The sequence below is a fragment of the Pseudopodoces humilis genome, chromosome 5 (assembly GCF_049639895.1).
Source record: "Pseudopodoces humilis isolate 2021_Gansu_Grassland_sample_001 chromosome 5, ASM4963989v1, whole genome shotgun sequence".
NCBI classification, from domain to species: domain Eukaryota; kingdom Metazoa; phylum Chordata; class Aves; order Passeriformes; family Paridae; genus Pseudopodoces; species Pseudopodoces humilis.
This window is the reverse complement of record NC_142204.1, coordinates 53249285-53268113: the sequence shown is the minus strand read 5'-3', so window position 1 is coordinate 53268113 and position 18829 is coordinate 53249285. Positions and strand designations below refer to the sequence as shown.

The following is an 18829-nucleotide window of genomic DNA, read 5'->3' as shown; positions in this document are numbered from 1 at the left end:
ACAGGGACGTTGGCTGCTCCCACTTGTGTCCGGGCACCGGTGCCCTCAGGGCAGCGCTGCGCATCACGGGCGTCCGCGGCGGTCAGCGCGGGCCTTTCTCTTCAGCGCGGGACAAAGACGGAGCCGGTTCCCGCCGCGCGCTCCGTCCGGCGGGTCGGTCCTGTGGCAGGCGCCGAGCCTCAGCCCGCCCGGGGCTCCTCCCGTGTGCCGCCACAGCCCCGCGGGCCACACCGCCCGGCCGCCGCCGCCCCGTCCCGCAGCCGCTGCCCGGCACCTGGGCGGCCGGCTCGGGGGGCGCCGGCCGCGGCGCCTGCGCACTGGGCGGGCGCTCGCCGCCAGGACCGCAGTCACTTCCTGCCCCCGTGCCCATCCGGCTCCGGGGTCAGCGGCCGGCGCTCTGGCGGGACAGGGGCGAATAAAGTTTAATTCGGGGAGGGGGAAGCCGCCCGTCTTCTCCAGGTAGGGCCGGCCCGCGGCACCCGCCCGTCGCGCCCGCCCCGTCCAGGTGTCGGCGCCCCCTGTCACCTGCGGCCGCGCGCCCCTCTCGCCCGGGCTGCGCGTGGCGGGGGGCGGGGCCGCCCCGCCCCGGCTCCGGCGGCGCCGCGGCAGCGCCCGGCCCGGCGGCGGGCGCGCCGCAGCCCCGGGGCTGTCGGGGACACGGTTTGTCCCGCGGGAGCCCAGGGACACCGTCCTATCGGTGGGGCTGCGGGACGAGGCTGCGAGGTGGGGACGGAACGCGGCAGGGCCGCCCACGGAAGGGGCGCGGGGCCGTGCTCGGTGGGGAGGACGTGCGGCCGGGCCGGGCTCGGTGGGGAGGGCGGTGGCCGAGGCGCAGGTGGCGGCGGGGCGGGAGCGGGGCCGTGCTCGCCGCGGCCGTTGCAGAGGGCGTCGTGAGACCTGCCGAAAACAATGGGAACTTTCTCCTGCGCCAGCGGTGCCGCTGCCTCCGGCCTGCCCGGCCGTGCTGCCGTAGGAAGTGGGTGTGCGGGCTTGGCGCGCTCCTGAGCCGCCTGTGCTTCGGCGGTGACAGCCAATTTCCTTATTTTAGCAGAAACGAGCTGCTGGATGTAGAAGGAAAGTAGATCGTGCGCACAGAAAATGCCTCTAAGGGACAAGTGTTGTCAGACTGACCACCATCACCATGGATGCTGTGAACCAGGTATAGTGGTGTGTGATGGATGTTTTTCCGATGGATTCGGATGTTTTGCATATCTCCCTCATTAAAAGCTTGCAGAAACTGTTGTGAGGATTTCAAATGTGTATCATTAGTGTCAGTTCTAGGTATGAAAAGTTTCTGAATTTTTTTTTCTTTATTTTTCTTTTTTTTTCTTTTGGTATCCTTGAGCTGTCACCTTAAAATCATTTCAGGAAGAGACTATTTTACTTCCTGGATGTGGGATAATCCTCAGGCCAACACATGGGCATTGTATGCAGTGAGCAGAGGAAGGCAAGTTGTATAAAACAGCAAACCCTTTTGTTTCCAAAAAAGTACGGTGTTCTCAGTTTTTTTTTGTAAAATGGTGTTTTTGGCAATCATTTGCATTTGTTGTTTATATTTTTACCTTGTCTCCTCTGGTGAGCTCTGGTGAAATTTAAGATCTTGATGGGGTTTTTCTCCTCTGAGACTAAGTCCTAGAACAACTCTACATTCCATGGCTGAGTGATGTGAAAGATGCCATCAGTGGAAACGGTAATGAATATTCTGAAGGTTTAGCTTTCATCAGGTTTTGATGCTTTTGAAATTATTCTGCTTGTTGTTATAATCGGTATTTTTGAAGGCAATTTTGTTTCTTTTTGCCTTGTTACAGAGTTTATTTGGATGTGTTCACTTATATTTTTGAAAGAAAGGTGCTGTTTGGATGCTTCCACTTTTGTTTTGACAAGAAAGGGATCAGTTTGGGGAATTAACATGAAAATGTGAGCATAGTGGCTTTGATTATGCCTCTTTTGTGATATGTAATTTTAGAGTAGATATTGTTCAGTGAGTAGAAACGTTTCTTTGTGTTGACGATGAAATGGTTTTGAGTTTTCTAATGCTTTCAAAAAAATGAAAATATTTTTCTTTCCTGACAAATTAACAATGATGTATTAGGTCTGCTTCATCTGTGTTACTCTTCTTGATGTCAGTAGGTGTTGTACATGCATATTAGAGGCTGTATACAAACCAAAATGTTGTATTTTGAAGTGTAGGGAGTAGGCTAGTGGAATACAATATGTCATTGTGTTAGAGATTCCCAAATGATGAGCTGATTTGTTATGGTTGTTACATGTTTGTATATATAATAGTATGTTATGGGACCAGGATAGTTGGGTGCAGTGTTCATTCTGTTGTCCTTTTTTACAGTGCTTTGTTTTCTGATGTTCTTTTCAGCTAGAATTCATTTATAACCTTTTATCTTTTAGCTCAACGTTCCTGTCAGAATTTATTCTTTTTGCACTTATTATCTCTAACTAGTTTCATACTATAATTCAACTGACCTTTATTAAAAATATTTCTTAGAGATCTCAGTGCTTCATTTAGAAATAAAAACCTTAAAATGGGGTTAAAATCAAACCAAGTGGTTAAGGTGGGAGCCAGTTTGTGAAGTACAAGGCTGTCTGTTTAGTCAATCAAAAGTATAAAAGAAGACCTAACTGAAGTTTTTGCAAACACATGCTTCAAGAAGTATTCTTATTCTTGTAAATTTGTTTTCACTATAGGCAAAGCTTAATTGCCATATCTGTATAGAGCAGTGGAGTGCTGTTAAGTTTTATGTGCATAAATAGTGCATATTGGAATGGCTAAAAATTCTGATTAATATATGTTTTTGTTTCAATAGCTTTTGGAAGGAATATAATGTGGAATGAAACATCAGGAATAAAGTATTCCCTCAGCAGTTTATTTGAGCCTGAGTAGTTATATTGAGTGTAGTTTTCATGGTTAAAAATACTATGATAGGGTTTTTTTGGTATATGCTATGTAGCTATGCTTGTGCTTTTTTTCTGATCATTGATACTTTAAATTTGGCTCCAGTGTTTAGGTGCATCCTGGCAACATTGAAGTAATGTAGTGTGCTATGAAGTATTTGGTAATGCTGGTAATACAGTGTTTGGTAATTCTCTTTCATACATGTTGTTTGGTTTTAACAATGGGAGCTTTGAATATGCATTTTTTAAGTGATCAAAAAGACAGCAAGCTGTCTGAAGGTATCATGGCTGGAAAATACAGTGTTGACTTTTTTGTAATACAGTATAAGTGAAAATTTTAGAGCAAGGCTACTTTTACTGTAGTCCTGTCTTTCTAGCTAGTTTACTGTATGTATGGAAAATTCCTAAATTACAGAAATCACTTGAGCATTCTGTAATGGCTTATTATCTTTTTATGTATTTCAGTGCATCTGTTGGAACCTGGTGATCCTCCATTATTGCAGCAGCCTCTGCAAACATCAAAATCTGGTATACAACAAATCATTGAGTGTTTTCGATCAGGTAGGAAACCATGCCTGACCCTTAAGAATTTCATTACCGTGTTAAAAGAGTTATATTCAGTGTATTAAAATAACCAGTACCTGACTTTATGCATATTTGCGAAATATTTGTAGATTTTTGAAATTAGGTGTTCCTTTCAATAAGGGCTTCTATAGAAAGTAATGAAGATACAAATCTTGCTGTATAGGTATCCTTCAAAAACCTTAAAAATTGAGTTTGTTTTTCTGCTTTGTGTCATTTCTTTGTGCTATTATCAGGGAGTTTATCGTAAAACTCCTGAGGCGAAGAAAAAGCTTTATCTTGAATATCCTAAATTGTTTTGAGGTGCTCCTTGATTGGTTTTGGGAGTTGCAATACATAGCAATGAACAGCTAAACATTTGGGGAGGTATGCCAGGGTTTCCACACTTCTGATCTTTGGCAAACTAAAGATTTTATTTTCACAGCTCTTGGTCTTTAGTGCCACTATGCATTTCTAGATTTTTTCACATAGAACTTTTACATACATGAAATATGTTCGTATAAAAGCACTGCTGCTGTGCAATGAGATGGATGTCTGGTCTGTGTCTTGTAAAAGAGTACAGTGTTTAAGTTGTCCACTAGCATTTCAATAACCTAATACAAAAACAGGTTGCGAGATTATTCATTAATATTCACTGATATTCATTCATTTTTTAGCTTGCTTGAGATTGCTTGAGGCCTCAGATACGTGACACAGGCTTCTTCTGCTTGAAGCAGATTAATGCTACTGGTAATAGCACAAAGTAGTTGCAGGTACTTTGTCTCTGAGTTACTTCCAGATCATCCTCACTGGCAGGTGTTAAATTGATACCTTACTTTGCTGTCATCAGTCACCTGCATCAGGGAGATTGGGCAGAAGGCAAGAGGTCTTAGAGAAATATTCTATTGACTAGTTTTGAACAAGCAGCATTTCGTTACGGAAAGAGAGTATTTGATTCTTGTGATAAAGGAACAGAAATTTAACACAGAGTATTGTACATTACTGTATAAGTAATTTTATCCAAAGCTTCTGTCATTCAGAGCATTAAGAATTAAAAGTGAATTTGAATCTATTTTTTTCTAAAAAACTGCTTGCAAAAGGCATAAATTTGGGTATTTCATGGAGAGATATTTATGACTGGTGTTCTCTACTGACTTATTGTGACTTTGATGTTACTCTAGCATCAACATTTACAAATATTAATAGAATTTGGCAAGGTGTCATCTGCATTACCATCACAATTTACAGTTAGATGTAGCTACAAAATAGCGAAGACTTCAGTAAATCTCCAGTAACCTGAAGGCAGCATCTACTGACACAAGATTGACTTGTTGCCACTGTCTGCAGTTGGTGAAGGAGGTGATTTGTTTTCCTCTGCCTGCTGTGTCCACACAACCATTGGATATTTTACATTTTTTTGCTGTATCCCGAAGTTTCTGAATGTCTACAATTTAATTCTAAAGGACCACTTATTTTTCTTTACTCCCAGCTGTGAAAAGTTTCACAATTGCATAAGGATGATTTGAAGCCAGAGTGACTACCATGTCATATAGTATGAGCTCCGATATGTAATAAATTCTTTAATCTCATCTGGTAGTTCTTAAATCCAGTAATTTATATTGGAAAAAAAACATTTCAGTCCTGAACAGGAGACTGAATACCAGTATAACAGGGGAGTTATACCAGTGTAACCTTGATTGGGTAATAGTGGAGACTATTTTTATTTTTTGAGACTGAGGTTTGTGGTTAGGGCATGCATGAACAGCGTGGAATTTTATCTACATGGAGCATCTTCAGTTTTGTTCAGCTGAATTTTTATATGCAGAAATTCAAATGTTGGTTGGTGACATCTGGGTAAACAACCTGCTTTTGGGGGAAACTGTAAAATTTTTATTTGTTGCTGTATCTAAATATTTTTCCAGTAGTCTGTAAAAATGCAGATCAAATGAAGGTGAGGTTAGTAACACTCAAAGAAAGAGCAGTGGATATGGCTTGGGAGGGCATAGGAGGGGACAGGAACTGTGGTAGCCTCAGATAGTCAAGTTTGGATACCATTTTTGAGGAACTGTAGAAGAAGACACTGCTTTGCTGGAAGCTTTGTAGTACTATTATTGCACCAAGAAATGAGTTTTTTTTGGGGGGCCCTTTTTTGTTGAAGAACTATTGCCTATCATGAGATCATTAATATTTGAAAGATTTTAATTTAGAAAATAGTTCTGCAGTGTGACTCTGAGTTTGATCTTTGAAAGGAATTCTTAAGAGAAGTGTAATGAGATGACAGAACGCTTGACCTTGTAGTTCAGCTTGAAGAATGTCTTGCTGCTGCTGTTCCATAGGTGTTTGATATTATTTATACATGGTCTGGTTTTGTTATATTTTTGCTTGCTTGATAAGTCTTGAGTAATTAAATTCTAAGAAAAATCAAGATAGATAAATTAGCTGAATTTTGTTAGTTAGTGCTCCTTTCTAATTTGGGGTGGGTAAGCATAATTTAATAGTCTATTGCTGATTTTAGGCCTTACATTCATAATTTTCATAAAATGAGAAATGAAGGAGTAAGTTTGAAGTGTAAAAAAATGACAGGAGCTGGAATACTTCAACAATGCTAGATCTAACTACCTTTGTATACAATGCATAATAGTCTAGAAAACGGGCATATTTTATCATGTTCTCTGTGTTTTAATGGAGATCTTTCAGATTTAAGTTGTATGTATTTTCCTTTCATCAGGCTGAAAATATGCCTACATTTCTACTGTCTGACCTAAGCATCATCATCTTGGAGTTGGGTCAGATATCTACATGTAGTAACATTTCTTGACCTGTTAGTTATTCTCTTTATCTATTTTATGCTTGAGTTTTTTGCCTTACCAGGTGCCATTTCTATGTGAAATAGCTGTATGTGTCTTGTTCTTTTAGCACTGTAGGATAACCCTAAAGAAAAATACTACAGGCTTCTTTAAATGCTCTGGGTACTTCTTCTTTCCTATTGGGCAATTGTCTTGCAACAACCAAATACCATAGTAAGAAGTCTTTCCTGATGTTTGGTGTTAGTTTTTATTATAAATCATTGCACTTTCTCTGTAAACTGTAATGTGTGTAATCCTTGAGGGGCTTTCACCCTAGTCTTGTCTGCATAGTGAAATTTGGAGCACGTATCATAAACTTACAGTACAAGTGAAGTAGCATTAACAAAAGATAAAATGCTGTTATAATTATTCATGGTCTAAAATGTTTCCACTTTCATGGGATGATGTGAATTAAGAGATTAACAGAAAGCCTTCCTTAAGTGTAATATTTCTTTTATTACAGGAACAAAACAACTTAAACATATCTTGTTAAAGGATGTGGACACCATTTTTGAGTGTAAATTGTGCCGGAGTCTCTTCAGGGGGTTACCAAATTTAATTACTCATAAAAAGTTCTATTGTCCTCCAAGTCTTCAGATGGATGATAGTAAGTCTTATTAATTTATATGTTTAATAAAGCTATGTGAAGTTGAAAAATATATCTTTCTTTACCATTTACACAAATATACCTGAAACAAAAATACAAAAAATAGATTGATCTAAATTTCTGTGGTAACATGTATTACCATAACACTTTCATGTTTCATGGAGGAGCTATAGCAATGATTTTATATGAATTGACAGCCAAGAGCCATGCCAATATCATAATTAGATAGCTAGTTTGTACATCTAGCCTTTTAATTAAGTGTCACTCTTAACACTTTCTATTCTTTCTTCCCCTTTTTCTTTCCTGTCTGTCCTTTACTGTGGAGGATACCAAAAGCATGTCAAAGACTAGGAAATTAATCTCATAGAAAACAGTGGCTCTAACAGGGTGTTTCAGTTTTAGTTCTGATGGACTTGGGCTGCTCCTGTGAAGTGAAAGGTCAATATCCTTAATATTCTCCTGTACTGAGGAAGCCCTTACAGTGCTTGTGTCATGGATGCAGTCTTCTGGTCTTAGTCAGTGTGAAACACAGACTGAAAGTTTATGCTTTTATTTAAGGATCTGTGCTTGAATAATGCTGTCTCTTTTCCCCTGCTTCACTTCACTGTGTGCTGCTTTAACATCTATGTGGTCATGCATAGCTCTAGATCTTTGTTGTAGAAAATAAACTTTATTCTTAAAAGCAGTAACTTAAATGATGAGGAATAAGCCAAGAATGATATTTTTATGGAAAAAGAAATTTATTGCAGTCTCTTTCCAGTGATAACTTTTTGTTGATCTGAGTAAAGCTGATTAATTTGGAAATGTGTCAGCATTAAAAAATGTTTTGTAAAGCTAATTACCTTGATCCCTTAACTAGATCAATATAGTTGCAGTGAGGCTTTTTCTTTCCTGATTAATGCCTTCCTGCCGTAATATTTCAAAAATTAGGAACAGAGATGCACTTTAATTATTATTTTCACACATGGTATCAGCTGAAAGGAGAAGGTGAAAAGGCTGGTACTGTCACCTTCCTTAAATGAGCTTGCTTGGCCAGTTCAAGTCACAGAGCTTCTCTGTGTGAAGGGGTGACTCGTAGTTTGAAAGCAAGGTTAGAAGTGCATGTGACTTTAGATGCAATAGTTTTTAAGCAAAGTAAGGTTATCCTGAGGAGAGACTTCATGTCCGGCTCCTGGCATTCTAGCCTTCATTTAACTTTCTGATTAACTTTCATATGTTAATATGAAGTAATGTACAAATAAAATAACTTCCACTGTTCACTATGAGAGGTGCAAATAAAAGGAATAATACTACACGCTCGGAATAAAGCTGTATAAATACTTGTGCTTTATATAAAATTGAGTAGTTGTTGAACTAAGTGGGAGTTTTTTCAATAGATAAAAGATAGTGAACAAGAGGCAGGAATAAAATTTCAGCGCACTATGGTGAAAAATTCATGCACTCAGTATAGTCATGAAGTAGTCTTAAAAGATGCTATAAAATAGGAAGGACTTTTTCCTCTTGGTAAAAACTATATAGATAGGCTCATTTGAAACTGACTGAAAAAGCTGTTAAAAATTCAGTGTTTAAAAATGGGTTTGGAGCAGCAAAACAGCCTATATTTTGTACTGACGCTTTTCATGTGTTGCTGGGTGTGTGGAAGGAATAACTTTGACTGTGGGTTTTTAATTAGCTGTTACCAGGACTCACATCTTTAAAATTTTCCACAATAATTTGAACTGTGTCATCTCAGAGCCTCACCTTTTTGCTGTAGGACCCCAACTTCCTAGTTGTGCCATTGCAGATGCTTTGAGTGTCGCACTGGGAACTGGAGCACTGAACTAATTTGGTGTTTAAAAAGAGATTACTGAGACCTGTAAAATATTATCTACTTTTATCTTTGTGCAATGCTCAGGTTACACAGATGTTTCATTCTTTGGTAAGGATTGTTCAGAATTCACAGAGAAGAGCTTATTTCCAGAATTAGGTTCCTTTATTAAGAGTGCCTGTATCCCACAGTAGGAAAATTGGTTTTTAATGATACTTCAGGCTTAGTTGCAAGCCTGCAGAACAAGCTCAGTCAAATGATGTTATTTTTGCAATTGATACAGTTTTTTAAAGACCAGCTTAATTCCAGCCATACAAATTTTTAGTTCAGGTGGCTTTCACATTAGCACACCAGGAGGGTTATTTCCGATGTTGGCTTTTAATAAAAAGGCAACTTGTAATGATTACTCAAAGCCTTTGAATGTTCAGACAGTACAAAAGAGGATTTGTGGAAATTTAGAGACTGAATTCACATAGCGGTTAAAAGCTACTTTGAAATTTAAATAGTTGGAAATTGCTAAATCATTAAAAAATACCTTTTCCTCTTCTTACAGACCTCCCAGATACAAAAGATAAGCAGAGTCAAGCCATAAATAACCTTCTTGAAGCAATTTATCCAAGGGTAGATAAGCAAGAATATATCATTACATTGGAACCTATAGAAACTAATCAAAATGCTGTATTTCAATATGTGTCAAGGACTGATAGCCCAGATGAGAACACAGAAAGTAGCCATACCCCTGATCAAGCTCCAGTACAGATACAGGAACCCAGCACTGAGCAACCCAAGACTGTTTCAGCCCCAGCCCCAGTCCCCGCTGGGGAGGCTGTAGAATTACCTCCTGCTGATCCTGTTACAAACAAGGTGATACCTACTCCTGAAGAGCAGCCACCAGCAGTAAATCCTGACTTAGACTCTCTGGATAATTCTGATTATGGCCACCAGTTGATTTGTTGCCTCTGTAGGAAGGAATTTCATTCAAGACGGAGTGTACGCCGGCACATTCGAAAAGTACACAAAAAAAAGATGGAAGAGCTAAAGAAGTACATAGAAACAAAAAAGAAACTAAACCAGTGCTCTGCAAAAGGACGAAATAAGAATGTTCTCGTAACACTAGGTAGAAGTTGTCCCGTGTGTTACAAATCATTTGCCACAAAAGCCAATGTAAGGAGGCATTTTGATGAAGTTCATAGAGGATTAAGAAGGGATTCCATTACTCCTGATATAGCTACAAAGCCTGGGCAACCTTTGTTCTTGGATACAGTTTCTGCTAAAAAATCTTTTAAGACCAGAAAACAAAAGTCGTCTTCAAAGGCTGAATACAATTTAAGTGCATGCAAATGCCTTCTGTGCAAGAGAAAATATAGTTCACAAATAATGCTGAAAAGGCACATGCAAATTGTTCACAAGATAACTCTTTCTGGGAAGAACTCTAAAAGAGAGAAAGGACCCAACAATGCTACCAATGGCACAGAAATAAAAGTCGAACCAGCAGATTCTGTAGAACCTTCACCCCCTTCCATTGCGCTTTCTCCGCAGAATGAATTAAAGGGAACAAATCATTCAAATGAGAAAAAGAACACACCGTCAGCACAGAAAAATAAGGTTAAACAGGACCCTGAAAACCCTAAATCAACTTCTAAATCAACCACTAAATCAACCTGCAAATCAACCACTAAATCAACCCCTAAATCAACCAATGCATCTGCTGCAGGTGGCCAGCAAAAAACCAGGAAGCCAAAACTTTCAGCTGGCTTTGACTTCAAGCAGCTTTACTGTAAACTCTGTAAGCGCCAGTTTACTTCTAAACAGAATTTAACGAAACACATTGAATTACACACAGATGGAAATAATATTTATGTTAAATACTACAGGTGTCCGCTCTGCTCTTATGAAACGCGTCGCAAGCGTGATGTGATAAGACACATAACTGTGGTTCATAAAAAGTCACCACGCTACCTTGGGAAAATAACGGCAAGTTTAGAAATAAGAGCAATAAAGAAGCCAATTGATCTTGTTCTAAATAAGGTGACAAAAAGAGGCTCTCAAAGGGATGAAACAAAACAGATGGGTTCAAAACAGGATGTCACCTCTAATTCTCCCAATAAAAAGTATGAAGGAGCTGATGTTGGTATTGAAGTAAAAGTAACAAAAAACTTTTCTCTGCACCGATGCAATAAATGTGGGAAAGCATTTGCCAGAAAAGCTTTCCTGGAACATCATAAGAAAACCCACAAAGCAAACGTATCTCATTCACCTGAAGAAAGTAAAACCAAAGGCAGAAGTACAAGATCTAAAGCTGTTGTCTGGTGAGGAAAAAGAAAAAGTGTTTTGTCCTTGTTTTTATTTTTTTTTATTTTTTTAAAAAACCCCAACAATACCACTTCATTTTCTTCTGCTTCAGTTGATTTATTGCCGAAAATGTATTTTCTCATAGACTTTATCATTTAGTGGCTTAAATGCCAAAGTAGATGTCAAATTTGGTGTTTTTTTGGTTTTTTTTAGCATTTTGGAGAAGAGTTAAAATCTAAATATTGTCATTGTAGAAAGATGAAATGTAGTTTATACTAAGTTTAAAATATTTTAAGGCATCTGTTGTAATCAAGTGAATATGCATACACTTTTAAAATAGTAATTTTCTAAAATTAGCAATAATTTTGTTTGAGTAACTCAACTCAATTAACTTTACTGTGACCACTTGAAGAAGTACTAAAAGTACTAAAGTAAAAGCTGATAACAGAAAAAATCTCTATGAACTTACTGGAATTAGCATTTGTGAATTAAATTTTTTATTTTAATATGTATTTCTTACACACTGTCAACAAAAGTGCATAGAACAGTTTTTTTTTATGTAATTTGGTTGCTTAGTTGCTTTGATTTAAAATCATTATATGGGTTAGGTGCCTGCAGATACCTTTGACGTCATTAAATTTAGAATTTCATTCTTTTACTGCTTATTTATATAAGCCTGTGTTTGGAGACTTGTGGTCATGTAGTGTTTTAAATTGTTCAAATCTTATCAAAGTTTTTGCTTTAAGCATCGAAATGTATTGAAGTCTGGCCTAGAATTTTCTAAACTTCTGCTTATGTGGTGTTCTGAGAATTTTTTTAGACTTCGAGGGATTGTATTTGTAGCTACTCAGTTTTCCACAGCCTTCATGTTAAAGGTGGCCTATTTTTAGAGGACCTTTTAAAAAAGCAAATATTTGTGTGCAGTCACTTTGTATTCCAGAATGACCAATTGGTGGCTGAAGGTTGGGGATTGTACAAAAACATAATGAGGAGAGACTGTAATGATACTTGTAGGAGTTTTTAACGTTTTTATTCAGAATCATCTTTCTAGCATATTTGGTAAAAAGAAAACTAAGTTATATGTGCCTTGTTCTATATTTCAACTCTGAAAAGCTATTTTCTGGGAGGTGATTTGACTTGAGTTCAGCTTTCACAGTGAATAACCACCTCGTTATGTTAAATTGTGATGTGGTGCTTTTGTGACTTTCTAATCAGTCCTGACCAAATTAGGCAGAACTTCAAAAATGAACTGAGTTGAACCCTGAATTATGCTGAATTCTAGAGGGGGAGTGACTTCTGCATTTTGAATAAGAATTAAACATTTAACCTTATAAATTATTTATGTTGTGTAGTTTAAAACAGAATTATATGGGTAAACTCAAAGTATTAATTTATTCCCGTTTCTCTTCAGATAGGTTCAAGTGATGTTCGGAAAGTTTGAAGTTCATTTGAATGAAAAAGACTTTAGTTTGTTGTTGGAACTGCTAATTCTTGATAATGGTACTATAAGGAGAAAATACTTTCATAAGGTGTTTTTTTTTTCTTATTATATTAATAATCATTCTGACTGCTCGTAGGACAATACCACTTCCCAAAACACTGAAGTAGTTGAAGTGAAATGCACATGCTTCTAAATTAGCAGTTTTCTCTATGCAGTTGTAGTTTGACTCAGTATAGAATAAACTTCCTGAAACTGAAAAAAAGAGTATACCAGAGACAAGTTAATGAACAGCAGCTTTGGAAGAAGGTGGTTTTTCCTCATTTAGGAAATCTTCAGAAAACTCATCGTGCATACTGGTCCTCCTTGGTAGTGCTAATTGATGGACAGCTCAAATTTTGATGTGATATCCTACTTTGGTAAATGTTGTGTTATATACTGTTTTAAATTTATTACAAATGAATGTATAAAAGCAAACAATGTAGTGTTTATTGGCTGAATTCTACTAATTTTTAGTATTTGCCATAAATTCAGTTTGTTCATATTGACTAATTTCCTAGTTCAAGGACATTCTGAATTTCACTGTGCTGAAGTTGCTTCAAAGACCTCCATTTTGTTTCCATATGTGGTTCATAAGAAAACTTTGTAAACATCTAGGAAGTTTACAAGAATATCCACATTCCTCTATTCTTTAATTTTTAAAAAAAAAAAATTATACACAAGCACTTTAATGATAGTTGCAGTTTATTTTTTCAGTTTATTTTTGAAAGATCAACACACTAATGTTAATATGAAGGTAGTGAATATTTGCTGATGTATTATAGACAATCTGTGCACAACCACTTATAATGTTAGCTTATTTCATTAAATATTAATAAAAAGGGAGGATAGTTTGGGAGAAACTCAAAATATATTTTCTCTCAAAATCATAAATGACCACTATGGGTAGTACTTGACTTTGTGTAATTGGAAAATATTTTAGATAACTTTTTTTTTAACCTTTTAATTAAGATTATAGTAAAACAGTTGCATGCCTACCATGATGAAGTTCTTGGCAGGTTTCATTTGATCATGGGTTCTATTTTGGGTTTTTTTGTTGTTTGGGGTTTTTTTTTTTGTTTGTGTTTTTTGTTTATTTTTTTACCTTTTAGAAAATAATTTGTTTAGTGATTTGTGTCAAATTGCTACAATTTGAAAGGTATTGTACATCAGAAGAAATACCATGTTTTTTATATCGGTTCACTCCCTTACTTAGGGAGGTGCCTCGTGTTCATATATACTTTTTTTGTATAAAATATATCTAAATGTTGATCACAAGATCAGGAGTAAAAATGCTTTTATGGATAGAGAACTATTTGGCCCTGTTAGTGCATTGCACTAAAAATACTGTGAATGGGAATTAAGATTGTAGCTTTGCTCAAAATGTTCTATATTGAATGTACATGCTTTTGTTTGGGTAAATGTACTGTATTTGATGGAAAATAAAGCAGACTGGAAATGATTTTTAAGTGGGCATAAACAAAAAGATGTGTTTGTAAACTTGGGGTATCTGTCACTCCACAATTGGAAATTACATTGTTTGCGTTTTGTAAAGTTTTATTTGTTGATCATTGAAGCTAGTTGTTTGTAATATTCTGTTAAAATAAATGTGTTTTTTTTTTTTATTAAAAATTTGGCACTTGTGGAGTGAACACTTCACACTGGTGGTCAACCCTTGCTGTGTTTTTGGCAAACACTGCCCATACTGGCCTTTTGTTCTTTGTAAAGGAATCTCTTCCTTAGCTGAGGAACTCTTGTTAGCCTTTTAGAACAAATATTGAAGAAGATAGGCTATGCTGAGTTTTTTTTTTTTCAAGAAAATAGGATTACCTAGATTTCCATTGGAAATAACATTGTTGGCTGCTGAAGGTTCCTTCTTTTCATGGTTGAATATAAAGAGGAACTGCCATAAGCATTGTTTATTCTTTTATAAAAGAAGACATTAGGCTATTAATGTAAGTGCATTTTAAATCATGTTCCTGAGTACCTGTAGATTAAGATTGGGAAATTAAAATGCAAACATAGGGATAGAATAACTGTTTGTCTCTCTGTTTATCCTTGTCTGTTCTTTATCTGCTGTCTGTTCTGGATAAGTGTGTCATCTGCATTTTGTAATATGTGAAGATGAAGTTACTCCTATATTGAAGGTACGCTTTCTACTCACCAGCACACTGCATATGAGTTTTTAACTAAGATGCTGTCTTGCATCATTGATAGGGTGCATTGGTTTGGCTCATTTAATTTAGGCTAGCCAAAGACAAATGTGGCTTCTTTTGTAGACCTTCAGATTTAATATTGAGTCTTTTTAAAAGAGTTTTTATTTGGAGTGAATGTTAGATACTTTATAGAAAACTTTTGGATGATCGAAACATTTTGTATAAAATTTCTTTTTTTTTTTTTTTGAAGTGATTCTTTTAAGTCTTCTAATGCTAAGGCTTGAGGGACTAGCTTTCAGGGGCATGAACTCTTATTTACCAATGAGGGAATCTCACTGATACAGTTGCACCAGGCTTGCTAATGTCTTAATATGCTGGCGTGTGTCTCAGAATCATCTTTTCTTTAATTGTCTTTCAGCTGAGGTTGTTGGTCTTCCTGGTTATATTTATGTTTGTCTTTATTTTTAGAGTGGTTTCCGGTTTTATGTTTTACATGTCTTTTCTGTCTGAAATGTTAGGCTTGAAGTCCTTGTAATGCTTGGTTTCCTCAGTTTTGTAGGAGAATAAAGAAATCTGGCTTAGATAGTTGATGATGATTACCACCATTTATTTTTAATTGGATTCTCTTGGGATGAACTTAAATCTACTGTGTGAAGGATTTCTGTAACTGGTCAGGTATTTGAAGTGCTTAGAAAATGAGGTCAGTTTTGAGTGGTGGCTGAAAGAATTGTGGGTAGGTGTTTTAAATCATTCCCTTTTGCTGAATAGTGAAATACAGCAGTTGATTAACCAGAAATAGAGCAGTGTGTTGTTTGGAGTGTGATGGGTAAAAATAACAGGCTTTCAATGATTTTATTAATGGAGAAGCTGTGGTGTTTGTATTAATGAGGAGAATTGCTGGCTGGGTATGAAGGTTCTCTGCTTATCATGGAAAGGGCATCAGAGGGGAAGCTTTAGTTCCCTTTTTAAGGGAGCTTGTTTCACGGTATCCATCAGTTACAGTCTTAAAGTAGTGATTTCATAGACACAAGATGGAATGTAATTTGAAAAGCTAGTTGTTTGAGTTCATTCATCTCCTTGGGTATTAATCAAGATACTGATCATTGTAATGGAAATTTTGCATACTTGAAGCAATATCTCAAATTAGGAAACAATATTGATTTTGGAAGATTTAGTGGGAAATGAAGATCACCTGAGCCTTTGATAGCACATAGACCAAACACATTTCTCTGCAAAACAGATGAAGCTATGTACTGCTTCACTGCATTGCCAGAACAGTATTCTCATGGTTGTTTCAAAGTCTGGATGGGTGATGAGAATGTCCTTTTTCATCTTGCTCTAATATTACTCTTCAGAAGTAGTTTTTATGGTGGTTTTGCCTCAGTTATCGATGGGATTGAGGTTCTCTGTGTCAATAATCTACTGCAATAAATTAGTTAGCATCTGGTAATACTGGTATTTTTTGTTCTGATGCTTTCCTGCTGTTTCAGTCTAAGGCAACTTGGATGTACCTGGTCTGTGTTCTCAGCATAAGCCTTTCCAGTGCTAGCTGCTTAAGCTCTCTTGGCTGAGCTGGATTTACTCTTTCACATTACTTATGTGCTTTGAGCTTGAGAGTCAGGTCCTCCATTAGAGGCAAAACAGGCTGCATTGATGATCTTCCACAGCTGTTGATGTTATCTGAAAGAGCTGAGTGGGCAGAGACCAAAAAGTGCAGTCCAGGGTTTGCAGCAGATCTTATGAGTATATGTGCTTACATTTTTTCAGTCTGTTGCTCAGATGTTTTCTTCTCCAGGATGTTGTGGTTTTACAGTTCTCACCTTGGGACTTTCTGCAGCATACAATGTGATTGTTTGAAGTTACTGTCTTGTGGCAAGGCAGATGGGGTGAGTCTTAGACTGAAATAGATGTGTAAATTGTAATCCGTTTCCTTCATAACATACATCTAAACTTCAACTGTTCCTCTCTCTTTGACGAAACAACTACCTAAGAATGAACAGGCCTAAAATGGATGCATCATTCTTTAAATCTGTAAAGCTGCATTTTCCATAAAAAAATACATTCATGATATTGACAGATAAGATCAATAATTTGTCTCAGATATAAGAGTGGTAATAGCTTTCCAAATTCAGTGAGACATTCCTTTGCATGGTGTCAAACTGGTAGTAGATCAGGTGGTGGCTGGGTTGACAAGGCTTAGGCTGGGGTGTCTGTGCTGTTTCAGAATACTTGTTCCCATTAGTATAAGTGAGGAAAACAAGGTGCATGGGTTTGACCCTGCTTAGAACTGAACAGAATGTGACTTTGGTCTTTTTTATTAAATCTCTACATAAATATTGCCATTTGCTTCCTCAGGGAACCCTTGGATGTACAAACAAATTAGCCATTGTAAAAATGGTGTTTGACACTGAAAAGACTGAAGACTGAAGTTTCCTTAAGTGTCAATAAAGTCCTGAAGCTTGGGCTGGAATCAGTTCAGTTTGTGCAAGTCATTGTTTTTGCAGTATAACAACATGCAGGCATCTCATAAATTGTACTTCATCTGGCACTTGCTATTCTGAGTTACTGTTTAATTATCATATTTCATGATTTTAACTACAGAATTTGCTTTTCTGCTATTCAAGGTAATACTGGAGATATTCTGCTTTGAAGAGTTATTTTCAAATTTTTGTTTTTAGTATGCTGTCTTTCAGTTTACAGTTACCTTATCTGGGTGCAGTGGTAGGATGTTTGCTTTTCTTGTTTTCTCTTTCTGTAAATGTTAAGGTAAGTAACTGATTGCAGCAGTGCAGAGTCAGGTGCTCGCTTTTGTTTTGAATGAGACTTTCATAAAGAAATTTTATCTTGGTGAAATGTACTGAGAAGCATGGAGGATACCTTTGAAACTGAGTGCCTGCACAGCTGTGGACTGACCCATGGAGGCTGGAAATGACCAGCAAACTGTTAGCATTCTTGGCTTCAAAACAAGACTGGTAACAGATACTTCTGCATCTCTGAAGAGCAGAAAAAACCTGTTTTAGTATCTTAGAGCTAATTTTCTCATCTTAGTAGGTGTTTGCCTACTGCAATATAACGCATGGCAATATAATCTAAAAGTAGTAGAATTCCTAATATATTTTTAAACATTTTTTGAGGGGTAAGGCTTAATATGTGAGTAAGGTTCTGTTAAAGAAGGACAAAACTGTCACTTTGATAGCTATATTAGCACAGCTGCAAGACAATTTTATTATTCTTTCATAAAAAGCCTCTTCCCTTGTGGAAGGTGTTTGCTGTAATTTTTGTTTCCATTACTAACCCGTCTCATTACCAGTAAAAATTTTTAATATTTTCCTGTTTGGCTGTGGTTGATAAGCATATCATGTTAGCTTCTTTAAACCCCTAATTTTTAAAGGAGAATTTTTTTTTTGTTTCTGCTTTGAAAGCCGCTTTAAAAACACTTGGCATTCGATAGTGTTGGTCAGTGGTTTTGGGATTTTTTTTTTTCTGGAGGATGAGGTGATCCAAACTCCACTGATTTGGGTGTTCAGATTTTGGTTATGGAGTCTTCTAGAGAGTGATTTTGAAAAGGACAAGAAGAGATCCAGGCAGGAACGATGTGGAGCCTCTTATATTTATGCTTTTAAAAATAGTTTAGAGAAACAACTGCCAGAAGTAATATTTCTCTCCCTGCACTAAACACCTGATAAATGGCTCCAGAACCTCAGGCCCTGTCCAGCTCTATTTTCTCACTATTTCTGTGTGCCTGAATTAGAAGTGAAGTATTTATTTTTCTCTGGTGTTGTTTTTGTTTGATTTTTGTTGTTGAGGTTTTTTTTTCTTTCTTTTTCATTTGCAGTTTGGTGTTCTTGAACTGTTTTCTCCTTAGTTGTTAAATTGTTTTTTGGAGAGGTCAAAGGTAATGTGTAATTAAATTCAAATCATTACCAAACAAATACTGGTTTCTCTGCTCCAAGGGGGCTTGCTACCTTTGGAGCTACAATTTCTAACTTTGGAACAAAAATTAATTAGTCAATAAATAAAATTAGTAAGAGTAACAAGATAACTATGGCAAGACTTGAGGCTTGTGCTTTTGTTTTGAGCTGCCTTATACTAAGTGCATGTGAGGGGAGCAGGGTAATTTGTACCCCATTCACTGCCTTAAACAATTCTTGTCTTTGCCTTGGTATAAAGAGTGAA

General features: G+C 37.3%; 1 protein-coding gene across 5 annotated transcripts; it reads left to right on the top strand.

Moving 5' to 3' along the window:
• Window positions 1-350: 350 nt before the first annotated feature.
• Window positions 351-14156, top strand: ZNF800 (zinc finger protein 800). Of its 5 annotated transcripts, none has more exons than XM_014249081.2 (6): window positions 351-459; window positions 1049-1159; window positions 3373-3468; window positions 6778-6921; window positions 9282-11037; window positions 12436-14156. In XM_014249081.2, the coding sequence occupies exons 2-6, from the start codon at window positions 1099-1101 to the stop codon at window positions 12443-12445; spliced, it is 2067 nt and encodes a 688-aa protein (XP_014104556.1). In that variant the 5' UTR covers window positions 351-459; window positions 1049-1098; the 3' UTR covers window positions 12446-14156. The 5 variants fall into 5 exon arrangements, with proteins under 5 accessions (XP_014104556.1, XP_014104557.1, XP_087911783.1 ...); XM_014249082.2 differs by having other exon boundaries at window positions 12432-14156; XM_088055656.1 differs by having other exon boundaries at window positions 402-459; window positions 1052-1159.
• Window positions 14157-18829: the final 4673 nt, after the last annotated feature.